Source organism: Sphaerodactylus townsendi, linkage group LG01 (assembly GCF_021028975.2).
Source record: "Sphaerodactylus townsendi isolate TG3544 linkage group LG01, MPM_Stown_v2.3, whole genome shotgun sequence".
Lineage (NCBI taxonomy): Eukaryota > Metazoa > Chordata > Lepidosauria > Squamata > Sphaerodactylidae > Sphaerodactylus > Sphaerodactylus townsendi.
In genome coordinates, this window is record NC_059425.1 from 50,690,818 (window position 1) to 50,705,171 (window position 14,354).

Consider the following 14,354-nt stretch of genomic DNA (forward strand, 5'->3'; position numbering starts at 1 on the left):
GGAGGCTTATCTGGGGAATTCAGATTAGCCTGTGCACTCTCACACACGCCAGCTGGGTGACCTTGGGCTAGTCACAGCTTCTTGGAGCTCTCTCAGCCCCACCCACCTCACAGGGTGTTTGTTGTGAGGGGGGAAGGGCAAGGAGATTGTAAGCCCCTTTGAGTCTCCTGCAGGAGAGAAAGGGGGGATATAAATCCAAACTCCTCCTCCTCCTCCTCCTCCTCCTTCTAATAGCTACTTTTTATCTCTTTCCATACCAATGCAAGTAATAATACCAATTTAACAGAAAATATGATACCCTACAATTCTGTGTTGCCTGGTAGGCTGAGACAACCTAGTTATTGCTTTCCTGAGTCTGCTTAACCAGGGGCTTCCCAGGTTGGCATTCTTGGTGGCTCTACTACCTTTAATTCACATTAGAAATGCTCTAAAAACTATAAATCAATGCAGAGTTCTGTACATGCTGAATTCCTTGTGCTTGTCAGTTCACATTTATGAATCATATGACACATTTTTTTGACATTAGTGTTGGAGAAGGGAGGAGGCTGTCCTGTGGATTGAGCAAGAGTTACTGTGTAGCCATTGAGGTTTAGCAGCCAGATTTGTGATCTAGTTAAACTTAAACTCTTTTGAAGGTGGGCATATTTTTTCATGGATTTAATGTTATCTGCATACTTTTAAAACTTCAGTTTATCAGTAGTTAATGTTAATCCACAAAGGACACTGTTCCTGAATTTATTTTCTCAACAACTACATGTAAGTTCCTTTGAAGGACAAATGCCAACATATTCTAAATAACTTTCCCCTCACTTCACCTTCCTACTGGAATGGAACCTTGATCTAAAGAGACCATTGTGCCAAACATGACCTCTCTCCCCCTCCCTCCCCAATACTCATTTTACAATGCCAGATGAAGAACAAAGCAATAATATTTCTGATTTTCCAGAAGCTTTTGAATGTCCTTTTGTCTCAATAGCAATTACTACGGTGATCCTGTCTCATGGGCTGGTGTAAAGAATGAATATGATGATCTTAGAACATACTTATTGCTTAAAGGGGTTATCTCTGCCACTATGTTATGGTTCCAGTGAATAGTTTTTGGAAAATGCCAAAGGTATTCTCACAGGAAAATTAGTAAAACAATATTAGCAATATTAAAAATTATTCTGAAACCAAACTAGATTCCATCCTTTTAGGTATGATCTCTTCAAAGGGGTCAGTCCAATGACTTTTTTACAGGCCAAAATGTCATATTGTGGTGATTGGAGATCTATAATAGTGATTTAATATTCTATTTGTTCTCCTGTGACAGATCCTGGAAAATATTGAGAAGGCTGATAATTACCCTTTGGACAGGGATTTGATGGACATCATTGCTACTCTTACTAAGGCTGGGTATCCTCAGTATGTGGAAAATATTTTGGAGAAAATGCGACATGACCGAGGATACATTCCAGGTAATAATTCAGCAAAGGGAAATTTGTTTAGTGTATTATTCTTCTGACAGTGGATTAATGGGAATTTAAGTTCACTTATTTAATGATGCATCCTATTTGGTAAGCTCAGGTAAAAACCATTGAATAGAAGTGTATTTAAAATAGCACTTTCAAATTAATTTTGAAAGTAATACCACTATGTTAAAATGTGTTACACTGTTTCAGTAAATACTTTTATTGAACTTGTCAAAATATATGTATTAATGTATAAACTCTGTCATAATTTTACTTTATTTGTGGCTTGATCACCACCATGATTTATGTAGTCTTGGCGGTATTAAAATGTAGAAATCTGAACTCTTACGATCTTATTTGTTACATTGCGGCATATGAGAATAGTGTTTAATAAATGTAGAGTATAACTCCTGCTTTATAATGAGCTCCATGGTACAGAGTGGTAAGCTGCAATGCTGCGGTCAAAGCTCTGCTCATCATCTGAGTTCAATCAAGGTCCATTTTGGGAAGCTGGCTCAAGGGCGACTCACCCTTCCATCCTTTTGAAGTTGGTAAAATGAGTACCTACCTTGCTGAGGGAAAAATGCAGATGACTGCAGAAGGTAGAAGAAGAAGAAGAGTTTGGATTTATATCCCCCTTTCTCTCCTGTAGGAGACGCATAAATATAGTCTGCCCAGTAAACTTCATGATGTGACTTCACTAATGACCTAGTTCTTGCATAGGGACTACCTTTACCTTTATAACTACGATGGTAAATAGTTTTTAAAAAATAATTCTATGCATGGGACAGTCTGGTTTTCTTGCACTAGACCAACATTCCACATTAACCGGTCTGAGTTGCTTATCGATTTAATTTCCCTGTTAGCAATAGTTAAGGTCTTGAACAATCTGATGTGTTTTAGCGTTGTCCAATGAAAAATAAATGAGTGATGTACTCAGTCACAGTACTTCAGCATTTACGAGTCTGTGCCACAAGCCTCATTATAAAGAAGTACCGGTAGTTATTAGATTGTACACACTAACACGGAAAGTTAGTATTGATTGCTTCATCTGTTGGCCATAATTCACAACTGGACTGTAGTTGCTTCCTTGTTTACTTTGATTCTGATACTGTATTGATACCTAAAAGTAGGTTAAGGTTGCAGTCACTTACCTGTGAGAAAACTACTGACTACAGTAGAAGTTCCTTTGAGTAAATGTGCTACAACTGCTTTAAAATATTTTTTCCTGTATGTGAATGCAACTCTTCTTAACTTAAACATTTAGATGCCATGAATCTCAGTCTCAGCTTAATTACACAAGGCTTCGAAGACACAGCTTTTCAAGTTCTGAAGTCATTTCCTACGTCAACATTAGATACCCAGAATGGAAACAATTTAGACCGTGGCAATTTCTTCTTACGGCATTGTGTACATATGGAAAAGGTATGTGAAATGACATCAGACATGTAAAGAACTTTAAAATGAATTATGGCTTAGTTAGAATGGGACTTGAGACTCTGTGAAGCTCATGGGCCGTTCAGAACACTCCCCGTTCCTTGTATGTGGTTCTAAGAGTGCTTGTAGAATATGTGTCATTTTTAAAAACTGCACTTATAGAAAAGCTCGTTTTCAGTGTACATTCTAACTCGTTTGCCAGGTGGATAGTCTACATCTCTTCTCTTTAGATCGAGGCAAGGTTATTCTCCTGTGAAATTCTTGTTACAAGCAGGTTTTTCTGTAACTATCTTGTCCAGCACCATTAGTGTCTGGCTTCCTGGTGCTGACTTTGTGACTCTTATTTTGCCTTGTTCTCTGACAGCTGGCTTCTCTTATGCAGTTGCTATCAGTGAAACATGGCCATTCTAACACAGGTGTTCGTCGGGTTGGGGTGTCTTCTGGGTTTGGCAGGAAGAGCCAGCGTTTATTCATAAAGAGTACATGAAGCATACTTTTCACTCTGTGAGTTGACTAGTGATTTGTTGTATTAAATTTCCTTCCTTCCTTCCAGCCAGCAGCAAAGCTGAAACATTTTTGTGATGAGTTGAAAGGAGCCAGCCTTCATACTGCTCCCCTACATTTTGCTCTGCATACCGCGTTGGAGTCAAAGAAAACTGGTACTTTTTAAATGATCTCTTTGGTTTCTTTAGCAAATTTACTACCTAGTTTCCAATTTGTTAACATTGTATTTTTCTGGGCCTTTTAAGCTCTAGCAATTGACCTGATGAAGATAATGAAAGAAGAAGGCTTACCTGTCAGACCTCACTATTTCTGGCCATTACTGGTTGAACATCAGAAGGAGAAGAATGTTCAAGGTTAGTTTGACCAATCATATCCCTGTTCAGTATTAAACTATTTTAACACAAGTGTGCTGTAGCCAGCAATGAATCTAAAGATGAGACAACTTACCTACATTACGATACATGCAGCATCCCAAAAGTACCATGTTGTTTGTGTGTGCAGTAATCTCTCTGTTGCAAAGAATTTTCGAAAATTGTTTTTCATTGTCATTTTATTATTTCATAGTATTCATATTATTAAATTTAAAACTCTACAGTGATGAGAATTATTATAGTTGAGTTGTTGCCAAGGTTCTTGGTGAGTTAATGTATCCTTGGCGTTACGTGAGTCTGATCTTGTGCTCTTATAAGATACTAATACTGCAAACAAAGGAACTTTCTAGTAAGTCAGGTGCATTGTGCAGCCTTGGTGTAAAAGTTGAAAAAACTGAGATGAGATTTTCTTGCTCCTGTGCAGTGATAAGTTAAATGTGAGCTTAGTTACAATAATAAAGGTAAAAAAACCCCTCAATTGTTGAATGAGTGATCATGACCTGACAGCGTGCTGATTGAAGGTCTGAAATGTTCAATCTTTGGATTTTTAAGTAGGCTTAAGCATTTAGCACACACTTTTCCTTGTTACACATGGGGATGTCTATAAGATATGAATAAGAATTGAACGAATATTAAATTTTAAAGTACAATATCTAATTCTTTGGTTTGCATTATTGGTAATTCAGAAAGAATGGTCTCATAAAAAGATGCTTTTAACAGAAGTACTTCCCCCTTGGGGAAATTAAAAACTGTCTTTTTCATCTTATCTCACAGTATAATGTGCTTCAGAATGAGATGCAGAGTTGTTAGTGTGACATTGGGTGACAAACAAAATGCACAAACAACAAAAAAGTGCTTTTAGCAGGTTGTTCATATTGCAATTTTATTTTAAATATACAGTCACGTTCCAGTTTAGAAGAAATGCTGAAACAAGTATTCCCTAATTGTTTCTGGCTATAAAAGTGTGTCAACCCTTTTTAGAGGAACCTTTAGAAAACAATATTCTGTTCTCATTAACTCTTTAGGTCCCTGATGATACTTTTGAGTACTTTGCAAGTTTTCTCTTTGAGTACCTTTTTCAATACTGGAATGTTATCAGGAGTATTGTAAAAACCAAAAGTATTTCTGGAACAGACTCTGGATCAAAATGTTTAACAAAAGTTCTGTTATATCCATGAAAAAGGCATGGTTTTTCCATGTATGTGCCCATTGGCACCCTGCAAAATACTTCTGTATTACATAACTGAATGGTTTAGCTGCTGATGTGGTGGTCTCTAGAAGCGCAACCATTTGTACAGCTGTTGAAGATAAGAGTGAAAAGAACAAGCAATGAAATGTTTGTGTCTTCAGTGGTTATTGGGGCAGTGGCAGATTTCTTTATGTTACAAGTCTGTCATTGCCCCAGAAGCCCCCCAAAAAACAAGAGCTGCAAATAGAGGAAGAGGAAATAATGATATCTCTGCTAACATACAGGAAAATCTTTGTCTCACAATAAATGTTCTGCTCATAAAACCTTTGTAATGAACCTAGAAAAACTTTTTACTTGAACTTACAGCTTCAAAAGACAAGTGTGAAAGCTCCAGCTGTGCATACCAGGAGCATCCAGTATTCTTTTAGCTGTCCAATCTCTCTCTTAATGTATGAGCTTTGAGCATTGCTTTCAGTGTGATGTTATCGATGTAAATGTTCTTCTTTCTGACAGGTTTAATGCATATTCTTGTCCACTGCTATTTTGATGTTAGAATTAATATGTATGATATTTCAGGAGATGGTAGAAGAGAAACCAGCCTGTAAAATGGACAGCTGATGCGTCTGAGGAGAAGCTTAGAAAGTATTTGATCTATCATGTAGGTAGCAGAAAAAGAATAGGTTACATTTTAATCTGGGTTGACAGTGCAAGTAAATGTTGCAAGTTTATGTATAGACAACTCTCTATTAGAACAGGTGAGAAGACTGTTGTGGCAAACTCCCTTTAAAAAAAAGCCAAAAACACTTTTTTATGTACAGATCCTTTCCAGCATTCAGTTTGGGATTTTACAGTGTGGTTTTGTTCCCCTTTAAATGTCATTACCTGCCAGAACAAAGGTCCATAAGGTAGAATTCTGAAAGCAGAAAGTAGGCTCTCACAGGTACGAATGCATTGCCATCAGCCTCCCATAGTCTAGATTAGAACAATGTGTCACAAGCACTAGAAATATGGGCAGATCCATTAACTCTGTAGTCTACTTAGTGAGGTGGATGTGCATATATAATGTAAAAAATTTTATTAGAAAACCTCTTAAGACTATATTTTCTAAATATTTTTGCTTTCAGTTAATGTAAATAAGTTTAAATACCGATAATTGCAGTGAAAGATTAAATGAGACCACAGGGTTACAAAACCTAGGTATGCCATACCCACACTGAATATCATCACTTGTCTAAATCCTATCTGGTGGTAGCTAACCGCTAATTTACTTGGACAGAGCACTTTGTTCCTTTCTGTATATTTCTGGCTTGTAAGAATTAGTCAATTTCTGACCAACGTAGGTCTTGTGTTGTCTGATTGTCTTGACTAATACTTACCCATTATCTTTCTTTTGCCAATGTATGTATCTGATGTTTGGTATGTCCTTGTAACTAGTGGAATGTGAAACCTATGAGGCTTAGGTTGAAATAGCTCCTTAGTCTAGAACATACTGTGTGGCCTTGGGCTTGCCATTATCCCTCACTTCCAGTTCTTTAGCTGTAAAAAAAGTTATCGTTCTCTCTCACATGCTTATTGTAAGGGTAAGCAACTTAAAGGTTTACTATTTATATATTTATTAAGAAGATTTTTACCCCATCTTCCTATACTTATAGGGTCACCAAGGCCTACACAGTGTTCAGGAGGTGATTAAACCATTTACATTATTACTTGCTACATCATTTCAAGCTGAATCACATGTGCTGTGTGGGGCTTCCTGCCACAGAGCTCCTCTAAAGTCTTATGAACATCACAACTGCAGTATGAAAAGAACTTTCCCACTTGGGGATCTGCTTGATCTGAGTTGCATTTAAACTAGGTTGCAGCAATATTATTGCATGCTGTGAATTCATGGCTTGGGAATGAGCCAGGCTGGTATGCCACCACTTTACAACGAATTTCAGTAGCTTGGTTCAAGTGAAATGCTGACCAATGTGGAACCCTTACAAGGGGAAGGTGCTTTAAAAAACATACCTGATGACATGTATAAAACAAGCTTTGGAAAGCTGTTTTCAAGCATGGATGTGCAAGTGTGACTTCATCCCTTGCTTGTAATTTTGATAAGTTTTCCTGTGCTGCTTTTATTTTCCATTGGAGATAGGGCCAGGTTGGAGTTGGACATAGTCAGATGTACAGTTGTCAACATTGTAGTTAACGTTTGAGGTGATTGTGTCTGTGGGATGTGTGTGTGTAAAGTACCATCAAGTTATAGCTGACCTCTGGAGATCGATTGGGGTCTTCAAGACACAAGATGAGCAGAGGTGGTTTGCCATTGCCTTCCTCTGGGCAGCAAACTCGTAATTCCTTGTGGTCTCCCATTCAAGCACTAACTAGAGCTGAACTTGCTTAACCTTAAGTGATTAAGAGCAGCAGACTTTAATCTGGAGATCCAGGTTTGATCCCCCCCCCCTCCACATGAGCAGCAGACTCTAATCTAGAGAACCGGGTTTGTTTCACTCTCTCTTCCATATGAGGCCTGCTGGGTGACCTTGGGCCAGTCACACTTTTCTCAGCGCCATGTACTTCACAAGGTGTCTGTTATGGTGAGGGGAAGGGAAGGTGATTATAAGCTGCTTTGAGTATCAGTGATGTTTGTACTGACTTTTTGGCATGATATTGACCGGGGGGGGGGGGGGGATGAGGGGACAGAATAGCCTTCCGAGGCTGTAAAGGTTGTGTTGTGTGGCCAAAAATTCTCTATTGTATGTTTTAATCATCTGTGCCATTGAGGACAGATCACATATCAGGTGAAGATGGGTGAATGTATAAAATTTTTAGAAGGGATTTTTGCCGCTTTCCCCTTCTAGCTGCAAACATCAGCACAACCAAGAAAACTACTCCTAAGGGACAGATGACCACCAGAAATGATATGGAAGAAAGCCGCACTGGGAAGGGGGAATCTGTGGCTGATTCTGCATGGACCAAAAACAGCAGTATGAAAACAATGTGAAAAGGGTGTAAAAGGGTTTAAAACGGTGTAAAAGGGTTTATACTGTTTTCACACCGTTTTCACACCGCTGTTTTTGGCCCATGCGGAATCAGCCTGTGTCTGTTGTGTTCTGTATCTGTTTATATAGTTGGGCAGCATGTTCTCAACAACGAATCAGAAAAAGTGAAGGATGCTGGGAGATATAGTTCACAGGGTGCCATTTTTCATGTACAGAGGGGCTGACAGGACTACAACACCCTACTACAACTACAACATCACATTTCTTAACCTCTGGGGTCTTTTCAGGACTGCTGTTTTCCTTTCTTGAGCCAAATCTTCAAAAGAGGTCCTTGTACAGCTATTCTTTTTCTTGCCTGAGCAAACTCTCGAGTAAGTCAGCAGTAAGCATGGCACCAGCAGCCAGGGCACCCTGCATTAGGCTGTTTGGGGGAAGGCCTCAATGCAGTGGCTCCAGCTGAGAAGGTAAGAGCTAGGCTGTGAGGGGAAAAGTCTCACTACGTGCACCAGAGCACTCCAGGCAGACTACCAAGAAGTGGGCTGTGGGGGGAAGAGAAAAAGTTTGAGTCAGGAAAGAAAGACAGTGAGTACTGGGGAAAAGCACAAAGAGGAAAAGAGCTAGGGTAAGTGACCAGAAAGAGAGAACAAAAGCTGGGGCAATGTGGCAGAAAGATAGAGATTAGAGAGTTGGGGTAGGAAGAGAGAAAGAAAGCTGGAATAAGTGAGCAGATAGAGAGAGCTGTAAGGGGCAGAAAGAGAGTTGGGGTAGTTGTGATTAGGAGTACAGTGTCATTAATCTCCTGGGGGAGGAGGTATAAACCCTACATTGATATAAGAACATAAGAACAAGCCAGCTGGATCAGACCAGAGTCCATCTAGTCCAGCTCTCTGCTACTCGCAGTGGCCCACCAGGTGCCTTTGGGAGCTCACATGCAGGAGGTGAAAGTAAGGGCTTGCTGCTGCTGCTGTTCCCGAGCACCTGGTCTGCTAAGGCATTTGCAATCAAAATTGGTAGCCACAGATCGACTTCTCCATAAATCTTTCCAAGCCCTGTTTAAAGCTATCCAGGTTAGTGGCCATCACCACCTCCTGTGGCAGCATATTCCAAACACCAATCACACGTTGCGTGAAGAAGTGTTTCCTTTTATTAGTCCTTATTCTTCCCCCCCAGCATTTTCAATGAATGCCCCCTGGTTCTAGTATTGTGAGAAAGAGAAGAAAAATTTCTCTCTGTCAACATTTTCTACCCCATGCATAATTTTATAGACTTCAATCATATCCCCCCTCAGACGTCTCCTCTCCAAACTAAAGAGCCCTAAACGCTGCAGCCTCTCTTCATAAGGAAGGTGCTCCAATCCTTCAGTCATCCTCGTTGCCCTTCTCTGCACTTTTTTTATCTCTTTGATATCTTTTTTGAGATGCGGCTACCAGAACTGAACACAGTACTCCAAGTGTGGTTGCACCACTGCTTTATATAAGGGCATGACAATCTTTGCAGTTTTATTCTCAATTCCTTTCCTAATTATCCCCAGCATAGAGTTTGCCTTTTTCACAGCTGCCATGCACTGAGTTGACATTCCCATGGAACTATCAACTAAGACACCCAAATCCTTTTCCTGGTCTGTGACTGATAGCACTGACCCCTGTAGCGTGTATGTGAAGTTTGGATTTTTTGCCCCATGTGCATCATTTTACATTTTGCTACATTGAACTACATTTGCCATTTCTTAGCCCACTCACCTAATTTATCAAGGTCCGCTTGGAGCTCTTTGCAATCCTTTGCGGTTCTCACCACCCTACATAATTTGGTATCATCTGCAAACTTGGCCACCACGCTACCCACCCCTACTTCCAGGTCATTTATGATATGGTAAAAGGATGGATGTAGGCAAGTGAACTAAAGTTTAATTTGGGCAAGACTGAAGTGCTTTTTGATCAGAAGTAAAGCACAACTGGAGTAAACTTACATCCTGTTGTGGATGGGATGGCACTCACCTTGAAAGAGGTGGCCTGCAACTTGGAGGTTCTGATGAATTCTGCCTTGTCATTTAAGAAACAGATAATGGAGATAGCTCGGATACTTCAGTTTAGACTGGCCTACCATCTATGATTGTTCCTGGAAATGATTGTCCTGACCTCAGTTGTACATTAAAAAGAGACTAGCAGCAAAGCACATTGCAAGGGAGATGCAATGGGCCCTAGCAAGTGGTATCCCTTTTGCAATGGACTTTACTGGCGCTGTAGCGGGCCCTTCCCTCTACTCCCGGCATGGCACTTGCCACTTACCTGGTTGTGGGGCTGTGGCTTGGGATGAGGGGAGGTGGGAGGGCTTCTGTGACCTGCAGATCAGCTGATCTGTGGGGCGGGGTGGTTGTTGGGGGTGGGGGGAGGCAGGAGGGCTTCTGCGGCCCATAACAAGGGAGTGGATAGAATGTCCCCCATTGGTGGAGGGCTTGCCATCAGGATATTCCATCCTTAGCCATTTATCATGGCTAAGATTACAGTAATGTGCTGTACATGGAGCTTTCTTCAAAAATGGTGCAGAAACTTCAGCTAGTATGGAATGTGGCAGCCAGAATGTAAATTGAGTTTTGCTACAATCATCATATTTTCCCTGCTTTACAGCAATTTCAGTGGTTTCCAGTTGTTTCCTTCCCAAGGAATGACATGTTTCAAACTTGGACACATACTGAGCAAGAGTTTTAACATTTTGTGATCCCTCCTAGTACACAGAAAACCGACTGTCTTCATTTTACCTCAAGAATTCTTCCCAGATTTATTTATTCCCAGATAAAGTGATAAAGACAAAGCATGGTCAAAGTGGTTTAGATATGAAAAACTGAGACACTTTGTGGAGTGGGGAAGTATGTGGAAATTGGTCTGTTCAGTTAGCTGGAAAGCTAGTAGAATACTGGAAGTACACATTGATGTCTGTGTGGGAACCACCTCTCCCCCTTGATTCCTTGTGAGCTCCCAGTTTTGTATTCTTTTAATTACAATATACAGTTGCACCTGAATACTAATCTTTAGTATTTATATATGCTAAAAAATGGGACCACCTGGAGTGGGTTTGTATTTTAGAGGATATATTCATATTCTGCTGCTATTCACTGGGAGTCTGAACGCATGTTTTTTTGTACATATAGTTCGCCTAACTTACTATAGTATCTATTTAAAGAGAAGAAAGAAAACAGATGTTTTTTATGGTGTAGTTTTTTAATTACAGAACCCGTGATGAAATGTAACTTTAGCTGAGTTTTTTTATTACAGTTTTTGACATCTTATAAATATAAAGCATAAGCTGGCTGTCAGAATTTGAAATGTATTGAGCAAAATTATATTGTAATTAATTCGTTCTTGATTAAAATTTGCTAATTCTGGGCCAAAATCAGTCAGTGTTCTGTTTTAAGGCAAACTTGAGCAGATGATGCGATTTTAATTTAGTGTGACTTGTTGGCATGTATTTTTAAGTGCTCAAAGGGAATTCACATTTGATTATTTGCACCGTAGTGCACTGCATAAAATATTCATGGAAGTGTCACTTTTCCATAGGTGGCACTCCAGGGCGAAGACAGGGACTTTGGGAAACTTCAGATTTTTTTTATAGTAACAAATATGTGAGGCAACTTGGGAAAAGATGAAAAGCATATGCTGGTTGGCTTTGGTATCCTGCAGCATCTGACAAATCAGTTTTGTGCCAACAAAAATTCTAGTACCTGTATAGGTTTTGACATGGATCCAGAGTTAGTTAACTAGATCTGATGTAATAAAATTCAGCAAGTTATGTGGATTTCAAAGGACAGAGCATTATTCTTAGTCTCTTTATGTTATCATTCAAAGCTAGTTGTCTAATTTTGTTTTTAATAGCCAAGCTATTGATTAGCTTTTTAAATAATTATTTGTGCTATTGTAAGGCTCCTATGCTTGGAGCTCCCTGAATATGGTTCTGTCTGTATACTTCTAAATCATTCCTCAAAATCTTTGTCCATCATCCTTCTCACAATAACCCAACTCTAATATGTAATTGCTCACCTTTTTCTTTGGTACTCTTTTCTTCTTGTCCTCCTTTTCTTTGTCTAACTCATGCTATTCTGAGGTCCCTGTCCTAAAGAGCTTATGATGTATTTTTCCTGCTTTTGAAACACTGTAAAGCCCTAGTAAGACAGAATAATATTATAAATATGATTTGACTGGACAAACTCTTGTCTGTGATTCTGTAGGTTGATCCTGCATTGAGCAGAGGGTTGGACTAGATGACCTGTATGGCTCCTTCCAACTCTGTGGTTCTACGATAATCATGAGAGTCAGTTAGATCATTAGACCCTGATCTTGTGTCCCACCAGTGTCTGCTAATGAGTTCTTGTCTGGTGATAATGAGCACATCATTTTCTTTTAGCTGTACAACTGATTCTGCTGCCTACTTGTACTTAGAAGCTGGAGCTGAGCTAGTTGGCAATCAGCTCTGAATTCCTTGCATAGGAACCCAAAGACCCCCTTCAGAAGCTGCCAGCCCAGGCAGGGAAAATGCTGAAGATACTAGAAGTTCTTGCCTATCCCTGCTGACTTGCTCTTTCTATTATGTCTAATCAGTTTTACTGCTCCCTAGCTAAAGCGCTTGGTGGTGAGACATAATAATGGAATGAAAAAGCCCAGCCAGCTACACATTTCTTCTTCTGGCTGCCATGGGTAAATGTGATTGCTCTGTTTATGTGTTTTATGCAGGCAAGTACAGCTGCCCCTTACTGAGTGGGACCATTGGCTCATCTAGCCAGTCTACTCCAGCTGGCAGCAATCTCTGCTCTCCTGAAGCAGAAGTGTTTCTTAACCCAACTGTGCAGAATTGGAAAAAAAAACTTGCCCAGAACTAAACCTGGCACCTTTTGCCAACATGGTGTAGTGGTTAAGAGCAGGTGGACTGTAATCTGGAGGTATTTTTCTACTCTTCCACATGAGCGGCGGACTCTTATCTGGTGAACCAGATGTGTTTCCCATTCCTACATGCCTGCTGTATGACCTTGGGCTAGTCACAGTTCTTCTAAACTCTGTCAGCCCCACCTACCTCACAAGGTGTCTATTGTGGGGTGAGGAATGGAAAGAAGTTTGTCAGCCACATCGAGTCTCTTTACAGGAGAGAAAAGCAGAGTATAAATGCAAACTCCTCCTCCTGCTTCTTCTCCTTCAACAAAGCATATTTTCTATAGCTAAGTTTTCCATAACATAATTCCAATTTCGATTCCTCAGGTTTAAAAATCCTATTTGACCATTGATTTCAACTTTTGCAGAATTTATTTTTGCTTAATTTTTGAACAAATTCTGGATTTAGAGTAGAATCTGGTTCATCGATTAGCACATAACCAGATGAAAGCTAGTGACCTCTGCTAACAGGGGCAGCTTCTAGAGCAGGATTTCATTGTTCTAGGCCAGGGGTCTGCAACCTGCGGCTCTTCAGGTGTTCATGGACTACAGTTCCCATCAGTTCATGGACTACAATTCCTATCAGCCCCAGTTGGCCATGCTGGCAGGGGCTGATGGGATTTGTAGTCCATGAACAACTGGAGAGCCACAGGTTGCAGACCTTTGTTCTAGGCAAGCAGAGCCAAACTGTTTGTCATGAGCAGCATTACTGGATTGTGTCCAGCAGCAAATAGCTGCAGATCTTCTCTGCTGTCCTTTCCACCAGCAGTTAACCCAAGAAAGTTTAATTCCATGGGGTATAGGACAATCTCCACATGGATTGGTGGACTGCAGTGAAGAGGGGTGAAATTGCTATCTTGTTTCTCTTTTGTCAGCAGAGCTGTGCTGATGGGAGAAGTAGGAATAGCAGTCTTGCCCCCTGTCCACAGTATTGTCCATTAAGTTGTTTGAAACAAATTTCCCTGATTGTCCCTTCCTTCCACTTGACCAGGTCTGTTCATTACAGGTATACATACTTATTATAAGGCAATATTCATGGTTTAAATATAAATATGATGTATTCTGTTGAAGTTGTTGTACTCCCTGTTACTGAAACGTGTAATGTTATGCCGAAGCTTAGAAAATGTTAACTTTTAAATGTCTGGCTCACTTTTTGCCAGACAGTACTATTTCTGGTGAGTTCTTAAAACTTAGACTTGATAACCTTGGTCAAAATCCAGAGAACTGTGTGACTTGACCTGGCCCATTTAGCAATGTCGTGATATTATTTAGAATTTGGAGACTTCCCTTATAAATATAAGTATGAAGGAACTGGTAATTTGCAGTTTTTCCCTAAGATCACATCATCTTTGTTCTAGCCTTTGTTCAAGGCTTAGAGATTGTCATACAAGATGTTTTAGTTGTTTAAATTGGCATATGAAAGTTGTTTTTAGCCATTCCCCATTCAGTTGGCTTTGTCCATAATATTTCTAGGTTGACAAAATGTGTAGCCTCTTGTCTGTGGT

The 14,354-nt window shown here is 40.0% G+C and overlaps 1 protein-coding gene across 1 annotated transcript in view; it reads left to right on the forward strand.

Moving 5' to 3' along the window:
* The window catches only part of LRPPRC (leucine rich pentatricopeptide repeat containing), a 127,791-nt gene that overhangs the window by 24,716 nt on the left and 88,721 nt on the right, over positions 1-14,354 (forward strand). The window contains exons 8-11 of the mRNA XM_048482994.1: positions 1,313-1,457; positions 2,719-2,876; positions 3,442-3,547; positions 3,638-3,745. Coding sequence (XP_048338951.1) covers positions 1,313-1,457; positions 2,719-2,876; positions 3,442-3,547; positions 3,638-3,745 — 517 coding nt within the window. The remainder of the gene's footprint in view (positions 1-1,312; positions 1,458-2,718; positions 2,877-3,441; positions 3,548-3,637; positions 3,746-14,354) is intronic.